Source organism: Dromiciops gliroides, chromosome 3 (assembly GCF_019393635.1).
Source record: "Dromiciops gliroides isolate mDroGli1 chromosome 3, mDroGli1.pri, whole genome shotgun sequence".
NCBI lineage: Eukaryota > Metazoa > Chordata > Mammalia > Microbiotheria > Microbiotheriidae > Dromiciops > Dromiciops gliroides.
The window spans coordinates 262,151,764-262,172,944 of NC_057863.1; the positions used below are offsets into that span (position 1 = coordinate 262,151,764).

General features: G+C 36.3%; 1 protein-coding gene across 2 annotated transcripts in view; it reads left to right on the plus strand.

The window, feature by feature from the left end:
* The window catches only part of GABPA (GA binding protein transcription factor subunit alpha), a 55,127-nt gene extending 37,537 nt beyond the window's left edge, over window positions 1-17,590 (plus strand). For both annotated transcript variants that reach the window (XM_043992828.1, XM_043992827.1), the window contains 5 exons: window positions 639-833; window positions 1,983-2,042; window positions 3,294-3,434; window positions 3,683-3,875; window positions 14,598-17,590. In XM_043992828.1, coding sequence (XP_043848763.1) covers window positions 639-833; window positions 1,983-2,042; window positions 3,294-3,434; window positions 3,683-3,875; window positions 14,598-14,826 — 818 coding nt within the window. In that variant the 3' untranslated portion in view covers window positions 14,827-17,590. The remainder of the gene's footprint in view (window positions 1-638; window positions 834-1,982; window positions 2,043-3,293; window positions 3,435-3,682; window positions 3,876-14,597) is intronic.
* Window positions 17,591-21,181: the final 3,591 nt, after the last annotated feature.

Sequence of the window (21,181 nt, forward strand, 5' to 3'; positions counted from 1 at the left end):
TCTCTCTCAGGGTCTGGGGGATATGGTAGTCAAGATACTGATGATCATTTAACTTGCCTGACACATGCAGTCTCTCCCTCAGGGTGCCTTGCTGCTTTATTTACCTTGCTTTCCTAAGACAGATGGCGATAACAGGGGATAGAGTTCCAGGCCTGGCAATCTGACAACCTCAGAGATACTTTGGAGCTGTGTGACCCTGAGCAAATCACTTAATTTCTATTTATCCCAGTTTACTCAACTATAAAATGAGAAAAATAATAGCAACTTCTTCTCAGGGTTGTTATGAGGATCAAAGAGAAATCTGTAAAAAGCACTTAGCATAGTACCTGATCCATAGGAGGCATTATGTACATGTTTATTCCTTTCTCTTCCCCTTCCCTTCTTCTGTGTAAAAATTGATTAGCAAGTGGTAGAGATAACTGGCCTCCTCTCCACTGGAGTTGCTCCCCTGGATGATAGCTATATCCCAACAATTTATCCACTATTACATGGTTTGGTGTCTTGGGGGGATATTTGTTGACTTTATTAATGGTTATTTTTCATGTTATTAACTATAAGAAATAGCACATACTTTCTAATATGAATAAGGTATAGCTAAACAGGCTTTGACTAACAGAGATTTCTTACCTGGTTTTTAGATCCCATACAATGGTCAACAGACCAAGTCCTCCATTGGGTGGTTTGGGTAATGAAGGAATTCAGTATGACTGATATAGACCTACCTACACTAAGCATTTCAGGAAGAGAATTGTGTAGTCTCAACCAAGAAGATTTTTTCCAGAGGGTCCCACGAGGAGAAATTCTATGGAGTCATCTTGAGCTCCTTCGAAAATGTATGTTAATTCTGTCATATTGTATTTGTTAACTTCAGTTTTTTATAATTTTTATGTAAAAATTCATCTCAGTTTTTTTTTCTCATGTGCTATTTCAGACTTTTAAGATTTCCATGTGTGTGTGAGAGAGAGAGAGAGAGAGAGAGATTTTGTAGAATTTTAGAGTTGGAAAGGTCCTTGCAAACCATCTAACCCAACCCATTTGGCTTAATAATATTTTTTTCTGCAATAAAGTAGGCAGCTGGTCATCTGCCTTTTGTTTGAAAATCTTCAGTAAAAGGGGGACCCTACTACCTCCCAAGGAAACCCATCCCATTTTAGTTAGTTCTAAGTGTCAAAAAAATGTTCCTTACATCAAACCTAAATTTGTCTCTTGGAATCTTCTACTCTTTGCTCCTATTTCTGCCCTCTGAGAATAAGTCAAATAAATCCAGTCCCTCTTCTCCATGACAGCCCTTAAAAGATTTGAAGGCTACTATTTTATATCCCTTAAGTCTTCTCTTTGCTAACCATCACCAGTTCCTTCAACCAAGCCTCATATGATATGACCTCAAGGCTTTTCCCAATCCTGTTTACCCCCTTTTGAATGTTCTCCAGCTTTTCAATGCCAGCCAACAAGCATTTATTAAGTATATGCTGAGTGCTTACTGATCTAAAAGTTGTAGATACAAAAAAGGTAAAAACCATCTGGGTAGAGAACAAGGTAGTAGGATTATCAGCTCCTTACTCCTGAACACTATCATTTTATATAGCCTAAGATCACATTAGCCTTTTTGGGTGCTGTATATCACATTGTTGACTGATGCTGAACTCCTACTCCTCTTGTACTTGGTCACACTGTGTTTTAATATAGTTATATACATAGTTCTCAAAGTTAACTTCTGTGTGTTAAAATTATGTTTGTATATTATATTTATGTTTGCTAAAGTTTTGTTTGTGTAATAGTAATGGAAATTTTCTTCCATTGCTACTTTTAGTTTATTCTTTACAAACAAAACTATAAGTTACCTTTGTAACATCAACCAAAATATAATTAAATTTTTAAATCTTTTTTTATATTAAAAAAACATTTGGTATTATATTTACTTATTCAGTTGGGGTTTACATTGAGCAAAATTAAATGATGATTATTTTTTCTTTATTCTTCAGATGTATTGGCTAGCCAAGAACAACACATGGGTGAAATAGCAACAGTTACTATTGATCAACGTGAGTATGTAGGTCCATAGTTTATCAGTTAAGTTGGTTTCCACACTTAGAAGAAAAAACATTTTCTTTCTTAAAAGCAAATTGCAGGCCTTTTAAATTTAACTTTACATATATCATTTGCTTTATTTTAAGCCATATTTTTCATTTGGTATGTTATTTGCTAGTCCATATCTAAATTTAATATTTCTTTAAATCATTTATTCATTTGTTATACTAACAAACAGTTGATCAATGGAATTTTCCTGTACTTGAGAAAGATAAAAAGTACAAAATATGTGATTGTGTAGTTACAATGCAATAAGCCATAACATAGTATTGACTTTTTTTAACTAGACCTATGACTTCATTGGTGTAGAAAGCTGCAGTGAGAAACTTCCTCTACCAAGTCAGATCAGCACCTTCTTTGAAATTTAAAATCTTAAAGAGTTGCCTGGGGCACTGAAAGGTTAAGTTATTTGCTCTGTGTCATACAGCTAATGTGTGTCAGAGGTCTTGAACCCAGGTCTCCTTGACTCCAAGGCCAGCTATTTTATTTGTTTGTTTTTGCGGGGCAGTGAGGGTTAAGTGACTTGCCCAGGGTCACACAGCTAGTAAGTGTTAAGTGTCTGAGGCTGATTTGAACTCAGGTCCTCCTGAATCCAGGGCTGGTGCTTTATCCACTGTGCCACCTAGCTGCCCCATGGCCCACTATTTTAACCATTACATCACACTGCCTTTCACAGTATAGATAAAGAGTATCATATTAAAATAGAAAGGGATTCCTCTGGCCCACATATTGACTTAGAAAAGCACAAATTAATATAATCTTATGTTGTATTCTATTTTTATTTATATCGTTAAGCAATTTCCACTTATAATTTAATCTGGTTGGTTTTACAGGTGAGAGTTTGGCACCTCCAGTGCCAACTTCAGTCCCACATATATATATGTGTGTGTGTGTGTGTGTGTGTGTGTGTCACTGTGACTGTCCTTTTTCAAAAGGAGAATCAAGTTAAATATTGGCCAGGTTATTTATATAAAATATATAATTTATGTAAAATATATTATTTATTATTATGCCAATGCTAAACTTTGAGTCTTGGGGGGGAGGGGTCAAGTAATCTTGTGACTATCAAGAAATTGTAGGTCATTTCCTAAAACTAAGTTCAAGGAAAGAAAGTAAGATAAATGTGCATGTATGTTTTCTCAGAATATTGTGCATATCTTTTATTAGGAAATTATAACTACTTTTTCCATAAATTTATGTTTCAGCTGTTCAGATCATACCAGCATCAGTACAACCTACCACACCAACCACAATTAAAGTTATAAACAGTAGCGCAAAGACAGCCAAAGTACAAAGAGCACCACGAATTTCTGGAGAGGATAGAAGTTCACCTGGAAACAGAACTGGTATTTTCCCACCTTCTTCTAATATATTGTCCAAATTACATGTGTATGTTAGAATTGTACCTGGCAGTTTTCATTACAGATGAACTATAGAGTGAAAGTGGAATTTCCCCTCAAGTGGGATTCAAGTAGTAACTAAGTATTTGTATTGCAATTGTTAGTAAATTGAAAACCAAAGAAATATATTACTTATTTCCTCTTTGTTCTATGTTTAAGAATGATAATTGTGGCTTCCAATTTTGTCTGAATAGGAAATAATGGACAGATTCAACTATGGCAGTTTTTATTGGAACTTCTTACTGACAAAGATGCTCGAGATTGCATTTCCTGGGTTGGAGATGAAGGAGAGTTTAAGCTAAATCAGCCTGAATTGGTGGCACAAAAATGGGGACAGCGTAAAAATAAGCCTACTATGAACTATGAGAAGCTTAGTCGGGCTTTAAGGTAAATAATTAACTAAATTTTTGGAACTTTTTTAGAAAATAACTGTTGTGGGGCACTAGATGGCGCAGTGTATAAAGCACCAGCCCTGGATTCAGGAGGACCTGAGTTCAAATTCGGCCTCAGATACTTGACACTTACTAGCTGGGCAAATCACATAACCCCATTTCCTGCAAAAAAAAAAAATGTTCAGATTTGCTTTTCAACCATTATTATGTTGTAGAAATTAGAGATTGTGGAGACAAAAATAGGTTGTGTACGACAAAAATAGTTGTGTAAAAAATGTCATAAGGGGGCAGCTAGGTGGCACAGTGAGTAAAGCACCAGTCCTGGGTTCAGGAGGACCTGAATTCAAATTTGGACTCTGACACTTGACACTAGCTGTGTGACCCTGGGCAAGTCACTTAACCCTCATTGCCCGGCAAAAAAAAAAAACCCACAAGCAAAAAATGTCATAAAAAGCATTTGTGTAGTTTCTTTAAAATCCTGGTTTTGCCCTTTTCCTTTATTTCTTTTTTATTAAGATGTTTAATATCAATAAAAACTAAAACTGATACTTTCATACAAATTGATTTTAAATTATATTTTAAATTACTGTTTTTGAAGTACATATAACTATTTACTTGGATTATTGCTATTTCTAAATCTGTTATAGTTTTAGGAAATGAAATTTCGCTCAGTTTTTTAAAATTATAATTATTTTATGACTCTTATTATTGTAAACAAAAACAAAACTTAAAAGATATAATTTTCAGGGGTCCCAACAAACCAAAGCTAGTTTTTGGGGGGTTTGGGGGTTCTTTTTTAATAACTGATAATGAGCAAAGATTTTCTTGTCTGCATAGTTGACTAGAGTATGTAGAATAATAATTTATGTCATTGGAAGAAGAATAAAACCTGATATGAACTTGGAATTTTAGAGTTTGAAGATATCTGGATGGCCTTCTAGTCTAATCCATAGTGAAAGAAGAATTAGCACATCATCTAGACTCTTCTTGACGACCTCCAAAGATAGGTGCTACCTCCCAAGGCACCCCATTCTACTTTGGGATTCATTTAATTGTTAGGAAGTTTCCTGACATCAAATTTAATTTTTCCATTAAATTTTCCAAAGTCCTGTTAGGCCAGAGCAGGTCTATTCATTGTTTCACATAATAGCCTTTCAAATACTTGAAACCATATTATCCCTGTCTCTTCATCAACCCTTGAATCATCTTTTCACTAAGCTATATATCCCCAATTCCTTCAGTTAGTCCTTGTACACAATGTATTCAAAGGCCCTTCACTATCTTGGTTCGTTCAGTCAAGGAGCACTTATTAAGTACCTCTTCTGTGCCAGAGACTGTGCTAAAGTACTGGGGATATGAATAATGATAAAAGAAAGTCCCTGCTGTCAAGGAACTGACAGTCCAATGAAGGAGAAATCATACAAACAACCGTGTACAAACAAGATATATACCTGTTAAACTGAAAATTATCAACAGAGAAAGGGAACCCAGTGTTAAGGGGCATTAGCAAAGCCTTCTTGCAGGATGTGGTGTTTTAGCTGAGGCTTGAAAATTAGGAGTAGAAATGAGGAGGGAGATCATCCCAGGCATAAGGAACAGCCAGTGAAAATGCCAGGAGTCAAGAGATGGCATGTCATGTGTGAGCAACAGCAAGATGAACAGTGGTACTGGAGAGTTTGGGAGGAGAGAAGAGTAGGTAAGAGGAATAAGACTGGAAAGATAGGAAAGGGCAAGGCTATGGAAAGCTTTAAAAGCCAAACAGAAGATTCTGTATTTGATTTTGGATATCATGGGGAGTCACAGGAGTTAATTGGATCAACCTGAAAGCTTTATGGAGAATGGACTGGAATGGGGAGAGACTCAAGGTAGGGAGACAAGCCAAAAAGCTGTTGCAGTGTGAGGAGGGCTTGTACCTGGGTGTTGACTGTTAGAAGGTGGGTGAGAAAGTAAGATGTTGGGAAAGTAAGAGTGACTAACTTGGAAGCTGATTGGATACGAGGTGTGGATGAGGGGAAGAATGAAAGGTGAGAGAGAGGGAAGAGTCAGAGGTGACATGTAGGTTGAGAGATATCTTCCCCAGTAATAAGGAAGTTAGGAAGAGGGAAGCTTTTGGGGGGGAAAAAAGAAAAGTTCAGTTTTTGACATTTTGAGTTTAAAATTCCCAAGAGATAATTCAGTTGTAGATGTCTAATAAGCACTTTGAGTTGTGACATTGGAGGTCAGGAGAAAGGTAGGTATGGGCTAGGTAAATATATCTGAGAATCGTTTGCATAGAGATGATAGTTGAAACTATGGGAGCTGATGATATCATCAAGTGAAATAATATAAAAGAAAAAGAGAAGAAGGCCTAGCACAGCGCCTTGAGGACACTCTTGGTTAGTGGTCATGACTGGACAAAGATCTACTGAAGAACACCGAGATGGAGTGGTTGAAAACATAGAAAGAGGTAGAAGTACCAGGAAAAAACTGTCATGAAGACCTAAAGAGTGCATTGCCCTCTAGTTTTTAATCACTGTCTTTTTTAAACTGTTCTGACTAGGACACAGTCACTTTTACTTCCTTTTTCTTGGAAAATATAATTCCTAGAGTAAAGAAAAAAGCCTTAAGTCTCACTGCTAACTCACTGACTTTTACAATCCATTAAAACCCCTGGACCCTTTTCAGACAAACTGTTAGCTATATTTCTTCCCTTCTGGTATTGGTGAAGTTAGTTTAAAAAAATTTTTTTTTGCCTTCAGCAAAAATCTACTCTCTCTCACTCTTCTAATTGAGGATGAAAGAAAAACAAAACCCCGATTGCTAACATACAGAGTCAAGCAAAACAGATCTCCACGTTGGCCATAATTAAAAGAAAAAAATGTATTTATATATATATATATATATATATATACACATATATATATATATACACATATACATATACATATACATAAACACATGCATGTACACATGACTCATTCTTCACTTTGTTTATTTCACCTCTGTCAGCAGGTAGGTAGCATGTTTCATTGTCATAGTTGGCTGAGCATCATCCCCAATTCTTTCAAAATTGTCTTTACCATATTATTTTCATTGTATAGGTTATTCTCATGGTTCTTCTCACTTCATTCTATATCTTTTCATGCAAGTCTTCCTAAGTTTCTCTGAAACTATCCTTTTCATCATTTCTTAGAGCACAATAGTCTTCCATCACTTTTTATGCCATACTTGTTCAGCCATTCCCCATTTGATAGCCACCCCCCTCAGATTCCCCATTCTTTGCCATCTCAAAAAGAGCTATAAATAGTTGTGTGTGTGTGTGTGTGTGTGTGTGTGTGTGTGTGTGTGTGTTTTCTTCCCTCCTTTGACCATTTCAAGTAAGAGTGAGGTTTAGGTGTCATGTCCCTCACACCCCCAACTCCTCCTTGCCTGTGTAGATTTTTTTTGTGCACCAAGACTGTGAGATAATTTTCTCTAACCTGATTTCCCTTCTCCCTTTTCATTCTTTTGGGGGGGGGGGGGGCTTTTCATTCTTAAGATCAAAATGTAACATAACTACTCCAAAGCCATCCATTTAATTAGATTCCCTCTTACAGCTTTTGATGATGGTGGGATTTAGAGGAGGCACATGTATCATCGCTCTGTAGTAGAGGATAATCAGTCTTTGTTAACTCCTTTATCATTGTTTATTTCTCTTTACCTTTTTTATGTTTTTCTTAATTCCTATGTTTTAACTTCAATGTTTTTCTGCAGTTCTGGTCTTTTTATCAGTAGTATTTGGTAGTCCTCTCTTCCATCAAAGATTCTTTTTTTTTTTTCTGTAGTATTCTACTCAGTATTTTTGGATCAATTTTTCTTGACTTTAAGCCTGCCATTTGCCTTCTAAAATATCATGTTTCAAGTTCTCTATTCCTTTATAGTGACTGCAGTATTTTTTCTTTGATCTGGCAGTTCAGGATTTGGGCTTATGAATGTTCCTATCAGTTTTCATTTTGAGGTTTCTTTCAGGAGGTGACCAATGGATTCTTTCTATTTTTGTTTTGCTTTGTTTTTCAGAGTTTTAGGCAGTTTTCTTTTATGATATATTGAAATATAGTGTCTAGATTCCCTTATTCCTTTTTGTTTGTTTGTCATGGATTTCAAGTAGTACAGTGATTCTTAATTTATCTCATCGGTTTGTTTTCCAGGTCAGTTGTTTTACTAAGAGATACCTCATCTTTTTTTCTCTTTTTTCAGTGTTCTGACTTTGTTTTAATATTTCTTACTGTTTCATGGAATCATTAACTTCTTTTAGACCTATCCTAATTTTCAGGGAATTTCTTGCTTTGGCAAATTTTTGTAGTTCTTGAGCCAGACTGTTAATTCCCTTTCCAAATCGTTTTATCCACACACTGTTTTTGCCTTGTATTTTCCTCTGGTGCTCTCAATTAATTTATAAGAACACTTTTAAAATATTGCTTTATCTCTTGTAGGAATTCTACTTGAATTTGTGCCCAAGCCATGTTGCTCTTTGAGGCATTTCTTAAAGATTTTTTGGAGTTATTCTCTTCTTCTGACTTTGTGTCTTGAGCATCCCTAATTGCTTTTTATCGCAGGATTCTTTTTGTTGTTGTTTTGTACTTTATGTGGGACAGGTTCTGTACACTTCTGGAAAGAAGATCTTAACAGATCCTGTTGCTGCTTGCTTGGGGGAAATTAAAGATGTTATTCTAGGCTCTCATGTACACAGGCTAGTGACCTACAGTTTTTCAGTGCTCTCAAAGTGGTGTGATCAAGGGAAAGTCTAATTGTTGCCCCCTGGTTTGAGCTGCAACTTCCTGATCTGAATTTGGGTCTGAGAAACAATAAAGTTGTCCTTACTCAGCCAGTATCAGTCTCCTTTTTGGTCTGCCCAGGTTATTCCTCTACAGAATTCATATTGGGCTGGAAGCTGGAGCTAAAAATCCACTTCTTGGGCAGCTAGGTGGTGCAGTGGTTAAAGCACCGGCTCCAGATTCAGGAGGACCTCAGTTCAAATCCGGCCTCAGACACTTGACACTTATTAGCTGAGTGACCCTGGGCAAGTCACTTAACCCTCATTGCCCCACCCCCCAATTTACTTTATGTGTCTGACTATTCATTATCTCTATTTTTATCTTTTCCACAAGAAATATTAGAAATTGCCATCTAGAGGGAGAAAAGAATGGGAATATGGGAGGTGGGAAGGGAGAAGAGTATTAGGTTCTTGCTGATGACTGAAATCTTTGTTTGGGTTTTTTTGTTTTGATTTTGGTTTTTGGTGGGGCAATGGGGGTTAAGTGACTTGCCCAGGGTCACACAGCTAGTAAGTGTCAAGTGTCTGAGGCCGGATTTGAACTCAGGTCCTCCCAAATCCAGGGCCAGTTCTTTATCCACTGTGGCACCTAACTGCCCCCAATGACTGAAATCTTAAAAGGATAGTTCAGACAACGTTGTATAAAGTAATACTTTGTGTCTATAGAAAAAGAATTCCACGCTGGAGAACTAACACCTTGTGGCTCTAATTGTCTCACTTACCTAAAGTCACCTTTTTGTTCTCTTTCCTAAAGCATTTCTAAGAAAAACTATATTTCTGGACTTGTGATTTGGACTATTTGATTTATTCTTTTTTTATTATTATTATTTTGGGTGAGGCAATTGGGGTTAAGTGACTTGCCCAGGGTCACTCAGCTAGTAAGTGTCAAGTGTCTGAGGTCAGATTTGAACTCAGGTCCTCCTGAATCCAGGGCTGGTGCTTTATCCATTGCACCACCTAGCTGCCCCCTATCTTATTTATTCTTATCATGCCTCTGACTTGCTTTGTGATCTTGGACATAGCACTTTCCCTATCTGGGATATCAGTTCCCTCATCTTTAATTGGGGAAAGGGGAGAGAAGAGGGTGGAAAAGTGACTTGGTGGTCTCCAAGATCCCTTTCACCTCTAGGTTTCTGTGTTTTACTTTTTCTATAAAGCAGTTCTATATTTCAAAAATAAATTTGCAGTTTGGGCCATTAGTTAATAATGAACATGCATATGAACTAGAAAGAGGACTAATAGTAATTCTTTTTCAATTAGCAACAGTCTGCCTTCTCTCCCTCCTACCTTTTCACCTAACCTCCCTAATTTAGTTAGAAAGAAAGTAAAACAAAACCTCTGTTACAAACGCTGTGATGAAGCAAATGTTCACATTTTCCATGTCCAAAACGTATTTCTTAATCTGCACTCTTAAGTCCACTACCCTTCTATCAAAAGATAGAATCTTGTTTGATCATTTATTGATCAGAGTCAGAGTTCCTAAAACTCTCAGAGTTGATTTTAATATTGTTGTTACTGCATAAATTGCCCTCTTGGTTTTACTCACTTCACTCTGCATCAGTTTCTACAAGTCTTCCTGGATTTCTCTGAAACCATCCCTTTCCCATTTCTTATCACACAATACTGTTCCATCATATTCGGTACTATAATTTGTTCACACAGTCCCCAATTAATGGGTACCTTTTCAGTTTGCAGTTCTCTACCATTAACAGGTTTTGTGGTATGGAATTTTGTCCAATTCAAACCCACCAGTGTTTGCAGCAGGGATTTCAGCTGCTATAAATATTTTTGTACATCTTTAGTTTGTTTTGCTTTGGACTTATCCCTTCTTTAATGTGCCATCCTTATTTTCCCTCTTATTTCTCCCCTTTCCTTCTTGTTTCCCAGTTGAATGAAATGTATTTCTGTATCCAACTATGTATGTGTATATAATTTTCCTTTCTTTCACCAGTTGGCATGAGAGTAAGGTTTAAGTGTAACATCCCCATCCCGCACCCTGTCTTTTTATACACTTTTACTTGCACCCCCCAATCAAGTGAGATATTTTCTCTATCCTTCCTTTCCTCCTTGTCCCCACTCCCACAGTGTATTCTTTCTTTTTCTCATAAAAGAACCACTCCTAAACTGCCCAATTAGAATCCCTCTGTGACCGCTGATGATAATAGGGTTATCAGGGGACATTTCCTCATATTATAATTTAAGCTGTTTATCCTTGTTTAGTCCCTTATGATTATTTATTCATGTTTACCCTTTTACATTTCTCTTGGCACCTGTATATGGACTTCCATGTCTCTATACACATTTGGTCTTTTCGTCATGAATGCTTGGAAGACCTTTACTTAATTAACAATTCATTTTTTTCCTCTGTAGAATTATGCTGAGTTTAGCTGGTTGTTAGTTTTGATTGTAAGCCTACATCCTTTGCCTTCTGTAATATCACATTCTAAGTTCTCTGTTCCTTTATGGTGGTAGCTGCTGAGTATTATATATATGATCTTAACTGTGGCTCCTCAGAACTTCAATTCTTTCTTTCTGGCTACTTGCAGTATTTTTAATTTGACCTAGAAGCTCTGGATTTTGCCTGTAACATTCCTTTAAGTTTTCATTTGGGGGATTTCTTTCTGGAGGTAACTAGTGTGTGTTTTCTCTTTCTGTTTTATCTTCTGGTTCTTAGAGATCTGTGTAGTCTTATGATTTCTCAAAATATGTCTAGACTTCCTTTTTTGAATATGTGTTTAGATAGTCCAGTGATTCTTAAATTATCTCTCCTCAATCTCTTTCAAATTAGTTGTTTTTGCTATGAGATACTTTTACTTGGTTGTCCATTTAAATTTTGGGGGAATTTTGTTGCTTGGGCAAGGTTTTGTACTTCTTGGGCCAATTTGTTAATTCCCTTTCCAATTCCTTTTTCCCCTGTAGCTCTCAGTCCTTTTTCCATGTTTTCCTTTAATGTTCTCATTTGGTTTTTTTTTTTTGTTTTGTTTTTTGTTTTTTAATTTTTAGTGAGGCAATGGGGGTTAAGTGACTTGCCCAAGGTCACACAGCTAGTAAGTGTCAAGTGTCTGAGGCCGGATTTGAACTCAGGAACTCCTGAATCCAGGGCCGGTGCTTTATCCACTGCGCCACCTAGCCGCCCCTCTCATTTGGTTTTTAAGTAATTTTTTAGCTTTTTTTTTTTAATCTTCCAAGAATTATTCCCAATATGTTTTTCTTTGAGGCTTTGCTTGTAGATATTTTGGAGTCATTCTCTTCTTTGTGTTTGTATCTTACGTGTCTTTCACCATTAATAACTCTTTATAGTGGTGATCTTTTTTGTTTGCTCATTCTTCCAGACTGCTTTCTGACTTTGGACTTTATGTTGGACCTCTGTTCTTTGTACTTCTGGGGAGGATGTCTGGCTTGAACTTTTGTCTTCTTCAGTCTTTCTACTACTTTCTCTAGGTTTTGAGTGTTAGGTTATATCAGCATCTCAGTGACTACTTATGCTAGAGACTTGCAAACTGTCAGTGTTTACATAGCTCTGTGATTTTGAGCAAAGTGTGGTCATCACCCTATTCAACCACTGTTAGCCAGCTAGAAAACCTCGCAGCTTCAGAGTGATAGAAATACAAGCTTTACTTTGGCCTCCTTTATGTTCTTTGTACACAACAGTCCACCTCCCCAACCCTGGGACCTTATTCCTCCACAACTCTACCTCCAGAATCATGGTTTTTGTGGGATTAAACTGAACAATAGGAAGGTACATAAAAGGGGAGAATGATAAGGAAAAAAATCCAGTGGGAATGTATGATGTATCCTAATCAAGTCAATGGTAAACAATAAAGAGAAAATAACTCCTCTAATCCTTCAGGAGGAAAAGAGCTTTATAGGAGAATCAGTGAGGGCACAGGGAGAGATTGAAATAAGTTAAAGAAGGTGGGAAATATTGATTGAAAAGCAGTAGAGGGTCCTACTCTCATGGAAAGAGAGAGAATGATTCAGTAATGAGAAATGAGGACCTTACGAATCTATAGCAGCAGTTCCCAAAGATTTTTATTCCTTGGGCCCCTTTCAACAACTACCTTAACAAAAACCTCTTGGAAACTCCCATGGTATATTTAAAATATTGTTTTAGACTTATTAATTAGGTACTTAAAAGAACCACAGTTGTGGCGAGTAAAATTAATTGTGGTGTCCCTATAATTGTCCCAAGTCGAGGGAAAATTAGCTGGGGTTTATTATATATTTGTTACTTAGAAATTAGAGACTACTGCACCAGTTTGGGGGCATTAAGCATCTTTTTTTTTTCTGATAAAAGTATTTTATTTATTTTCTGGTTACATGTAAAGATAGTTCTCAATATTTGTTTATACAAGTTTTCCAATTTCAGATTTTTCTCCCTCCCCTCCTGCATTAAGCATTTATTAAAGCATATTAAATATTAGTGAAGAGAGCACACATGGCTCTGAAAGATAGGAAAGCCTAGTTTTAGGGTCTAGGGGAAGAGAGAAAAAATGAGCCACATCTGCTTTCACCACGTTCCAGCACCAAGAGCGAGATCAGTGAGCTTAAACTCTCTGAGGGAAGGCAGAGAGGCGGCAGCCCTTACACACTGCTTAAAGTTAATTGGCTAGCATTGTTCAAATCTATTGGGATTTGAGGGTGTTTCAGTGTAGTCATGCTAATGTCGGAGCCCCAGAACAGATCCTCTGGTGGGATCAAGGCTTTCAGGTGAGTGTGGTTTTAATCCCCATTCACAGTCCCAGGTCCCACTTGGCTGACTCTAGGCCAGTCTTAAAAGGTCAGGCAGTTAGGCCCTCGAGTGAGGGGGTCTCTGAGAGTCCCAAAACCCCATTATTTTCTCACATACCCCCTCTGCTTCATTAAGAAACAGGGTTTCCTTAAATGAAGCAATGAATGTGACAAAATACTTATAAAGGAGTTCTATGATGACTAACAATATAAGGGGAATGAAAAGAGAGAAAAGAAATTGAGCAATGAATTGACAAAAACTAAAGGGGACAGTCTCCTTTAGAAGGTAGATGTTACAAATAGTGTATGCAGTGGGAAAAGGAAAACAGGAAAATGTACATTTAATTCTTTGAAAGTCTTATCTCAGATGGTTCTTGGGATATCATTTGTGTGTAACTCAGAATTCTGGCTCTGGAGTCTGGGCATGGTCTCAGGTATTTCAAATGCTGATGATCAGCCAGAAAGTCTCCTCAGCTGGGAAGTTTCCTACAAAATTGATCTTAACACAACTTTAGGGGGCAGCTAGGTGGCGCAGTGGATAGAGCACTGGCCCTGGAGTCAGGAGTACCTGAGTTCAAATCCGGCCTCAGACACTTGACACTTACTAGCTGTGTGACCCTGGGCAAGTCACTTAACCCCCATTGCCCCGCAAAAAAAAAAAACCCACAACTTTAAATAGCTTTGCCAATAACTAGATCAAACAATGAGAGCTCTCAAAAACCTAAGACTAAAGAAATTCAGAATCTTTTAGAAATTTTACAATTTTTGTCCAGTTACTACACATGAAAAAGATATAATAAAAACAAAATTTGAAACATTTTGTTTAGATTAAATTTTGGTATTTACTGATTTGGGGGGAGGGGGCAATGAAGATTAAGTAACTTGCCCAAGGTCACACATCTAGTAAGTGTCAAGTGTCTGAGGTCAGATTTAAACTCAGGTCCTCCTAAATCCAGGACCAGTGCTTTATCCACTGTACCACCTAGCTGCCCCCTGATTTTTTTTTATCTGTTTTTTTTTTTAACTGGCCAGTATTTTATCATAGCACTAAGGCCATATTTGAAGTGAAGTGAATTTGAATTGAACACGAGATAATCTGCTGGATTTCTATTGTATAAAGTTTTTAAAATTGTATTGTTAGAATTGTATTATTTATCACTGTAATAATTTTAATGTGTTTTTTTCTTTTTAAAGGTATTACTATGATGGAGACATGATCTGTAAAGTTCAAGGCAAGAGGTTTGTGTACAAGTTTGTTTGTGATTTGAAGACTCTTATTGGATACAGTGCAGCAGAGTTGAACCGTTTGGTTACAGAGTGTGAACAAAAGAAACTTGCAAAGATGCAGCTCCATGGTATTGCACAGCCAGTCACAGCAGTTGCATTAGCTACTGCTTCTCTTCAAACAGAAAAAGATAATTGAACCCAGGACCTGATAGAAGCATGAGGCCTTTTTGAATAGCTAAAACAAGCATTGCTCTTTGTTACAGAATCTGAAGCTTCTTTTATTCGTAGACAATACAATCTGATGCATGATTTTTTTACAGAAATTTCAGACTATTGTGAATTTGGATCTTTTTACTTTGAGCATATATTTCAATGTATGCATATGTACGTGTTAAGGGATTAACACAATGTCTTCAGCGTGAAGGCTGTCCCGCTGTGGTTGGTAGTTGGATATCTGTCAGGAAAGCTGAATCTGGTCAGTATTAATTCAAAAAAATTCATAGTAGCATCTTACAGAAGAAAAGTAAATGAAGAATCTACAGGAAACAGTATAGGTTATACTTTAACAATATTGGAAAATGTGACTGTTTCCCCTTTCTGCTGTGTTAGATGTTACTTTAATTAAAACTACAGAATGGAATTTCCACCACTAGTGCATGTATGCCTGTTAGTGTCATCTAATCAAACAACTGAAATGAGAGATGTTATAAAGAAGTTGAATAAATTACTAAACTTGTGGTATCAAGTCATTATGGCAATTTTTGTATTTGCAAAGGAAAGTACAGTAAGAAGGTGACTAGCAGAAGATCAGTGCTGAAGAAAGAGATCCAGGTTTAAATCTGGCTTAAGTCAAGCCAATTATATGGATTCATTGTATTGTGTATAGAATACATACATGAGACCAAGAATTTAAATTATTTTGAGAGATGTAAATTCTAATAGACCAGCTCTTAACAGAAATCTTAATGATCTGTTTTTCCTGTCAGAAGTTTAAAAGCCTAAAAAGGTATACCTCAACCAGAAAATAGTTTTGTGTTTTATTACCCTACGGTGCTGGTTATATTAAGCAGGGCAGCTTATATATTCATTATGTTTTTTTACCTGGATGAAATGAAGACTTCAAATCAGTCGTCGTTCCTTACAATATGGGAAAATAATATTTTACTTGCACATCTACTTATGAAAAGCTGGGAATTTGGCTTCCAGACTTTTGGATAGTCTAATATTTTTTAAAATGGAAATAGGCTTTCATTTATGCTTCCTTTTCAATATCTTAAAATATTCTCATACCTTTTCCTCCATGTAAATAACCATTTTCCTACCATAAATTAACTCGGGACAGAAATATCTCATTATACTTTTTTAAAAGAACATTCCTTGCATCCAGAACCAAGAAACTGGTAAATATCTCTTTGGCTTTCCATGATAGTGAGTTGGCATCTCAGATGTGACCCTTCATGCTCCACATCATTCTTAAACCTATTCATCGCTTTCCAAAGCAGTAACTTTATAATGAAAGATCCATAAATGTTATTGACTGTTAATTGGGTAGAAGAGATCAAGACTCATAGGGAAAGTCATTTTCTTAACAGTTGTTCCTGGAAACAGGGAAGAAGTATCTTAAATATTTTTCACCCTCTATCTTCTTCCTTAATAGTTTCCACTACCAGGTTAAGAAATGCTTTACTCTAATAATCTAGCTTTTTTAAAAAAATTACTATCTTAATATCTTTTTTAATGCCTACAACACTTTATGTAGCTGAAGTCTGAGAACAGTAAAACTCTTTAATTTCTATTTTACTTGTCAGTTTGTCAATGCAAGTGATATAATGACATTTGTCATCTAAGTTACATAGTTATGAGGCTTTTTTCTCACAGATTATCAAAGGAGTAATAGTATGGAATTATAAGTAACAGCATAGCTTTAATTAATCAGTAAAAGTTCAAAGACAGTAATACTCTCCCTTTTGTCACAGGAAAAAAACAAAGTTATTTATGTTTTTCTAATTGGTAAAGGATTGTCTGGGGAGTGAGAGAAACCTTTGCATCTCTTGGATCCCATCTCTGACTAAAATACATATGTTTGTTGGCTTGGGTAAAAGGATTGAATCTATTTTATTTTTGTCTGTCTAGGAACCATACTGATCCACTATTTTTTTTCTCAGTCTTCCCCAGAAGCATTTTTTTTTCCCCATAGAGCTTCATCTATTTCCCCTCATTGGTAGTCACCTTATTTGCCTTATCCACCAATGACATCAGAAGTATCAGGCAAGAAATTTTCAGGCTAATTTGGGCTACAGCTTTGTCTGAAAGTACATATTTTTGAAGCTAATGAATATTCATTTGAAAGGCTTATTATGCAGTTTTGTTTTCAAATGCCCCTCCACATATAGGAGTTTACATTGATAGCTCACTTGTCTGAAACTGTGGCAAAGATCTGGAAAATCATGTGTTAGCATGTTAAATTAGAGGTGGGTTATCCTAGAGAGAGATGCTTTCCTATAGTTAAACTCCATACTGAAATTAAATTTTCTTACCAAACCAAGTAGATCTTCAGTAAATCATAAATAATTCAGATTAGTACTTGCATTTATTGCCTAAACAATTATCTGGAAACCCCTCTATTATTGAACAAGTATAATATTTCTTTTAAAATTTATGTTTCATTTATTTTTGGTAAGGTCTGCTGTTTTTCTACATTTGTGATTTATGCACTCCTCCCCTTTAAAAAGGGCTAGTGCAACTTTCAAATAGCACAAAACTGTTTTCAAATTTGTCATACTTGCAAATCTTTGATTAGCTAGGTCGTCAGATCTAGAGGGTATACAGATATTAAGATGTCGATGATATTGTTCTGTTGCTACCAGGAAAAAAAAATTACCAATCTTTTGTAAAGGGAAGCAGGATTTTTTGAATATGTTTTTACTCTTTAAATAAAGACACTTATACTGTCATAGTAACAATTATGTATTCGTGTTTTTTTAGTAATTTTAAATAAAACAATTCTTTTCTATTTTTACTCAGATATAAAAATATTTGTGCATAAAATGTCAAAATCATAAAATAAGAAGAATAAAAACTGTTGAACAACAAATGTCTTTGATGTTTGAGGGTTTTTTTTTCTAAATAGTCTCAAATTCCTAAAAGTGAGTAAGAGGTTGAAAATATCACACTCCTGTATCATATCTAAGCAATTAGCACTTGAAGGTCATACACGAATACAGGAAAATGTAATTTCATTGAATAGGAATGGTATAGGAATTTCTTCCCCTAACAAATAGAAAACCTATGACTTACTAGCCAGTTTCTAGGAAATTGCCTAAGCAGCATAGAGGTGAAGTAAGTTGCCCACAGTGAAGTAACTAGTAAGTCTCTCGAGATAGATTTTTTAACTCAGTTTTTCATCCTTCCAGTCCTAACATTCTTTCTGGTCTACCCCATATAGTAGCCTCAAACCTTATATTAAATAATAAATATACAGAATCAGTATCTCAAATTAAAACTAATTTTTTTTTCTATAAAAGCCAATTAAAAGGCTATTCTTTTCTATGCATGCAAACGGAACTGCACTTTGGTGGGGTTTTTTACTTTTTTTTTAATTACCATAGACAATGCTTGCTTCAGATATGGTGGTAATAATGGCACATAGTGAAATGTTTTTTAGATCTTAAGTTTGTGGCTAAGATTCTAGCTATACTGTCTAAAAATCTAATGAGTGGTCGCCTTAAATTAGAAGCTTTAGCAAGAGTTTAGACTTTTTAAGCCTTTATTAAGGAGCATAAGAATTTGGTGAAGAGAGAGAAGGAGGCCTAGATTCAGCTATCTATCTGAGGGAGCCAGCGTCTCCTGCTCTGCTCCCCCCTGAGAGAGAGAGAGAGAGAATGAATGTGTGCTCGCCTCGTCCCTTCTTCATCCCACAAGCCTGCTGTGCAAACATCCCATCCACACAAACACACGCAGCTCCAAGCTAATTGGCTGGTAGCTTTGATAGTACCCAGGAGCAAACATCACTTCCTGACGCCAAGGAACTGACCTTCCAAGCCACATGGTTTGCCCTCAGGTGCCTTCTCATGGTGGAGCTTTACTACAGTAACTCTCCAGTAGATGGCGTCACTCCAGTTGTGACAAGTTTAAGCCTTCAAGTTAATGGGGATAGAATTAGAATTGGCAAATACTTAGAACTGCACTAAAGTTCAAATGAATGCCTAATTCAACACTGGTATTATTTCTGTTTTTTTTTAATACTTGAGAAAGAGAAATGGCTTTAAATGTGATTATTGTCTATCCAAATGAAGCAAGTAGTGCAATGGAAAGAGTCCTTTATTGGTTTTGGAGTCATAGAACCTAGGCTTCAATCCTGGTTTTGTCATTTAATTGTTTATGAGATCTTGAGTAAACTATTTAACCTCTCTGGGCCTCCATTTCCTCACTTCGAGGGGCTTGGACAGGTTAACCCCCAAGGTCCCTTTTTCTACAGCTATCCTATGAATTGTTTTGTTTTAATTTTGACTTTTGCACAATGTTAATAACTCTGGAGATAATTTAGTCCAACTCTTTTTCAGATAAGCAAAACTGAAGAGGTTAAATGACTTTTCAAAAAATAATAAAGCTAAATTGGTAACCCATGTCTCCTAATTCCCAATACCTTCTTATTTCTTTGTCCAACACACTTTTTTTTTTTTGCTGGGCAATGGGGGTTAAGTGACTTGCCCAGGGTCACACAGCTATTAAGTGTCAAGTGTCTGAAGCCGGATTTGAACTCGGGTACTCCTGAATCCAGCCCCAGTGCTTTATCCATTGTTCCACCTAGCTGCACCCCCCCAACCCCCTTTTTTTTTTTTTTTAGAATAAGGTGGTAGTTTATTTAGGGGCACGGGAAGGGGAGGGAAACCATGAAAGAAATCCTTAGACTTCTCATGGGGAGATAGGCACAAAGCACATGGCTCAGAGGTACCAATCTCCCCAACACACTTTTAAAAAGCTGGTTTATCTATCAATAACAAGATTAGGGAAGTGTCAGGGTATTTTCCCTCATCACAATTTGTATCTAAGACTTTTAATTTCTTGATTGAATAAAAGGATTGGTTTTGTCCTCACTATTCCCATGATGTCGCTTAGTCTATAAATAGGGCTTATGTTTTTTAAACCTGATTATACCAATAGTAAAACTTGTCTGACTAAACAAAGAGCCTTTTAGAGTATTTTTAGCATTAATGACTAAGTTTGGATTTTAACTTATAGGTTAAAAGAAGTGGAATGTTAATATTGGTATCTAAAGATCTCTATGTAATATGACAAAATGACATTTACATTTCCTGAGGATATAAAGAAAAACATCCATTCTCAAGGAGCTAACATTTTGAGCAACAATAAGGACAGATATAAGTAAATACAAAGTAACCGGAAATAGGGTAGGGACCAGTAGCTGGAGGAATCAGGAAAGACAAGAAGTTAGCACTTAAGCTGAGCTTTCAAAGGAGACAGGGATTCTAATAGGTAGAAGTGGGAAGAGTACATCCCAGGCATCAAGGACAGCCAGCCTGGGCAAAGTACTGGACACAGGATTGTTGTATGTATAGAACAGTAAGTAAACTACTTTGGGAAATTGAGCACATGAAGGGAAGTAATGGGTAATAAATCTATAAAAAGTAGGGTGGAGGCAGTTAGTGAAGGATTCTAGATACTAATCAGAGGCATTTTGTCTTTTATCCACTGGAGTGTTTTGAGCAGAAAAGGAGTAGCATTGTCAAACTTATGCTTTAAGAGTATCATTTTGGCAGCTGTATGGAAGAGACTGGAAAAGAAGTAGTGACCTTGACAGAAATAGGAAAGTAAGGGGAGGAGTGGGTTTTAGAAGAATGAAGAGTTGTGTTTTATACACTGAGTTTAAATGGCTATGAGGAAACCAGGTTGAGATACCAAGTAGGTGTTTGAATGTGTAGCACTAGAATTCAGAAGGGGGATGAGAGTTGGATTTGTACATTTGGGAGGTCATCATAGAAATGATAATTGAACCCATGGCATTTGTTGAACCCTGGGATACATCAACACATAAAGGCTGAGATATGGGTGATAAACCTACAAAGGAGGCAGAGGAGTAGCCAGAGAGGAAATGGAAAACTAGAAGTAAACAATGTGTCATGAAAATGCAGAGAGGAGAAAATATTGAGGAAGACAAGGTGATCATCAATCTTAAATACTGCAGAGAGACCAAGAAATATGGGGACTAATAAAATTTTTATTGAATTTATTCTTTAACAAATTAAGTAATCCCAAAGCATTGTATAATACCAGTATTTCTAGCCTTTATCCTTATACTTGCAAGCACATAGTATCACATCCTGCTCTCCCAACACAAAAACACACACACAAACACAAACTTTCAAGGAATTATACCTCTAGTATATGATACCATGTACTTTAATAAAAACCAAATAACTGGTACCAAGGCATAATTGCACATTAATATGTTACTAAAAAGCCCTAACCACTTCTTTCTCTTCCAGAAGGTTTCAGTGGCTCATGATTGATACTTTTGAAGTCTTTTCCAT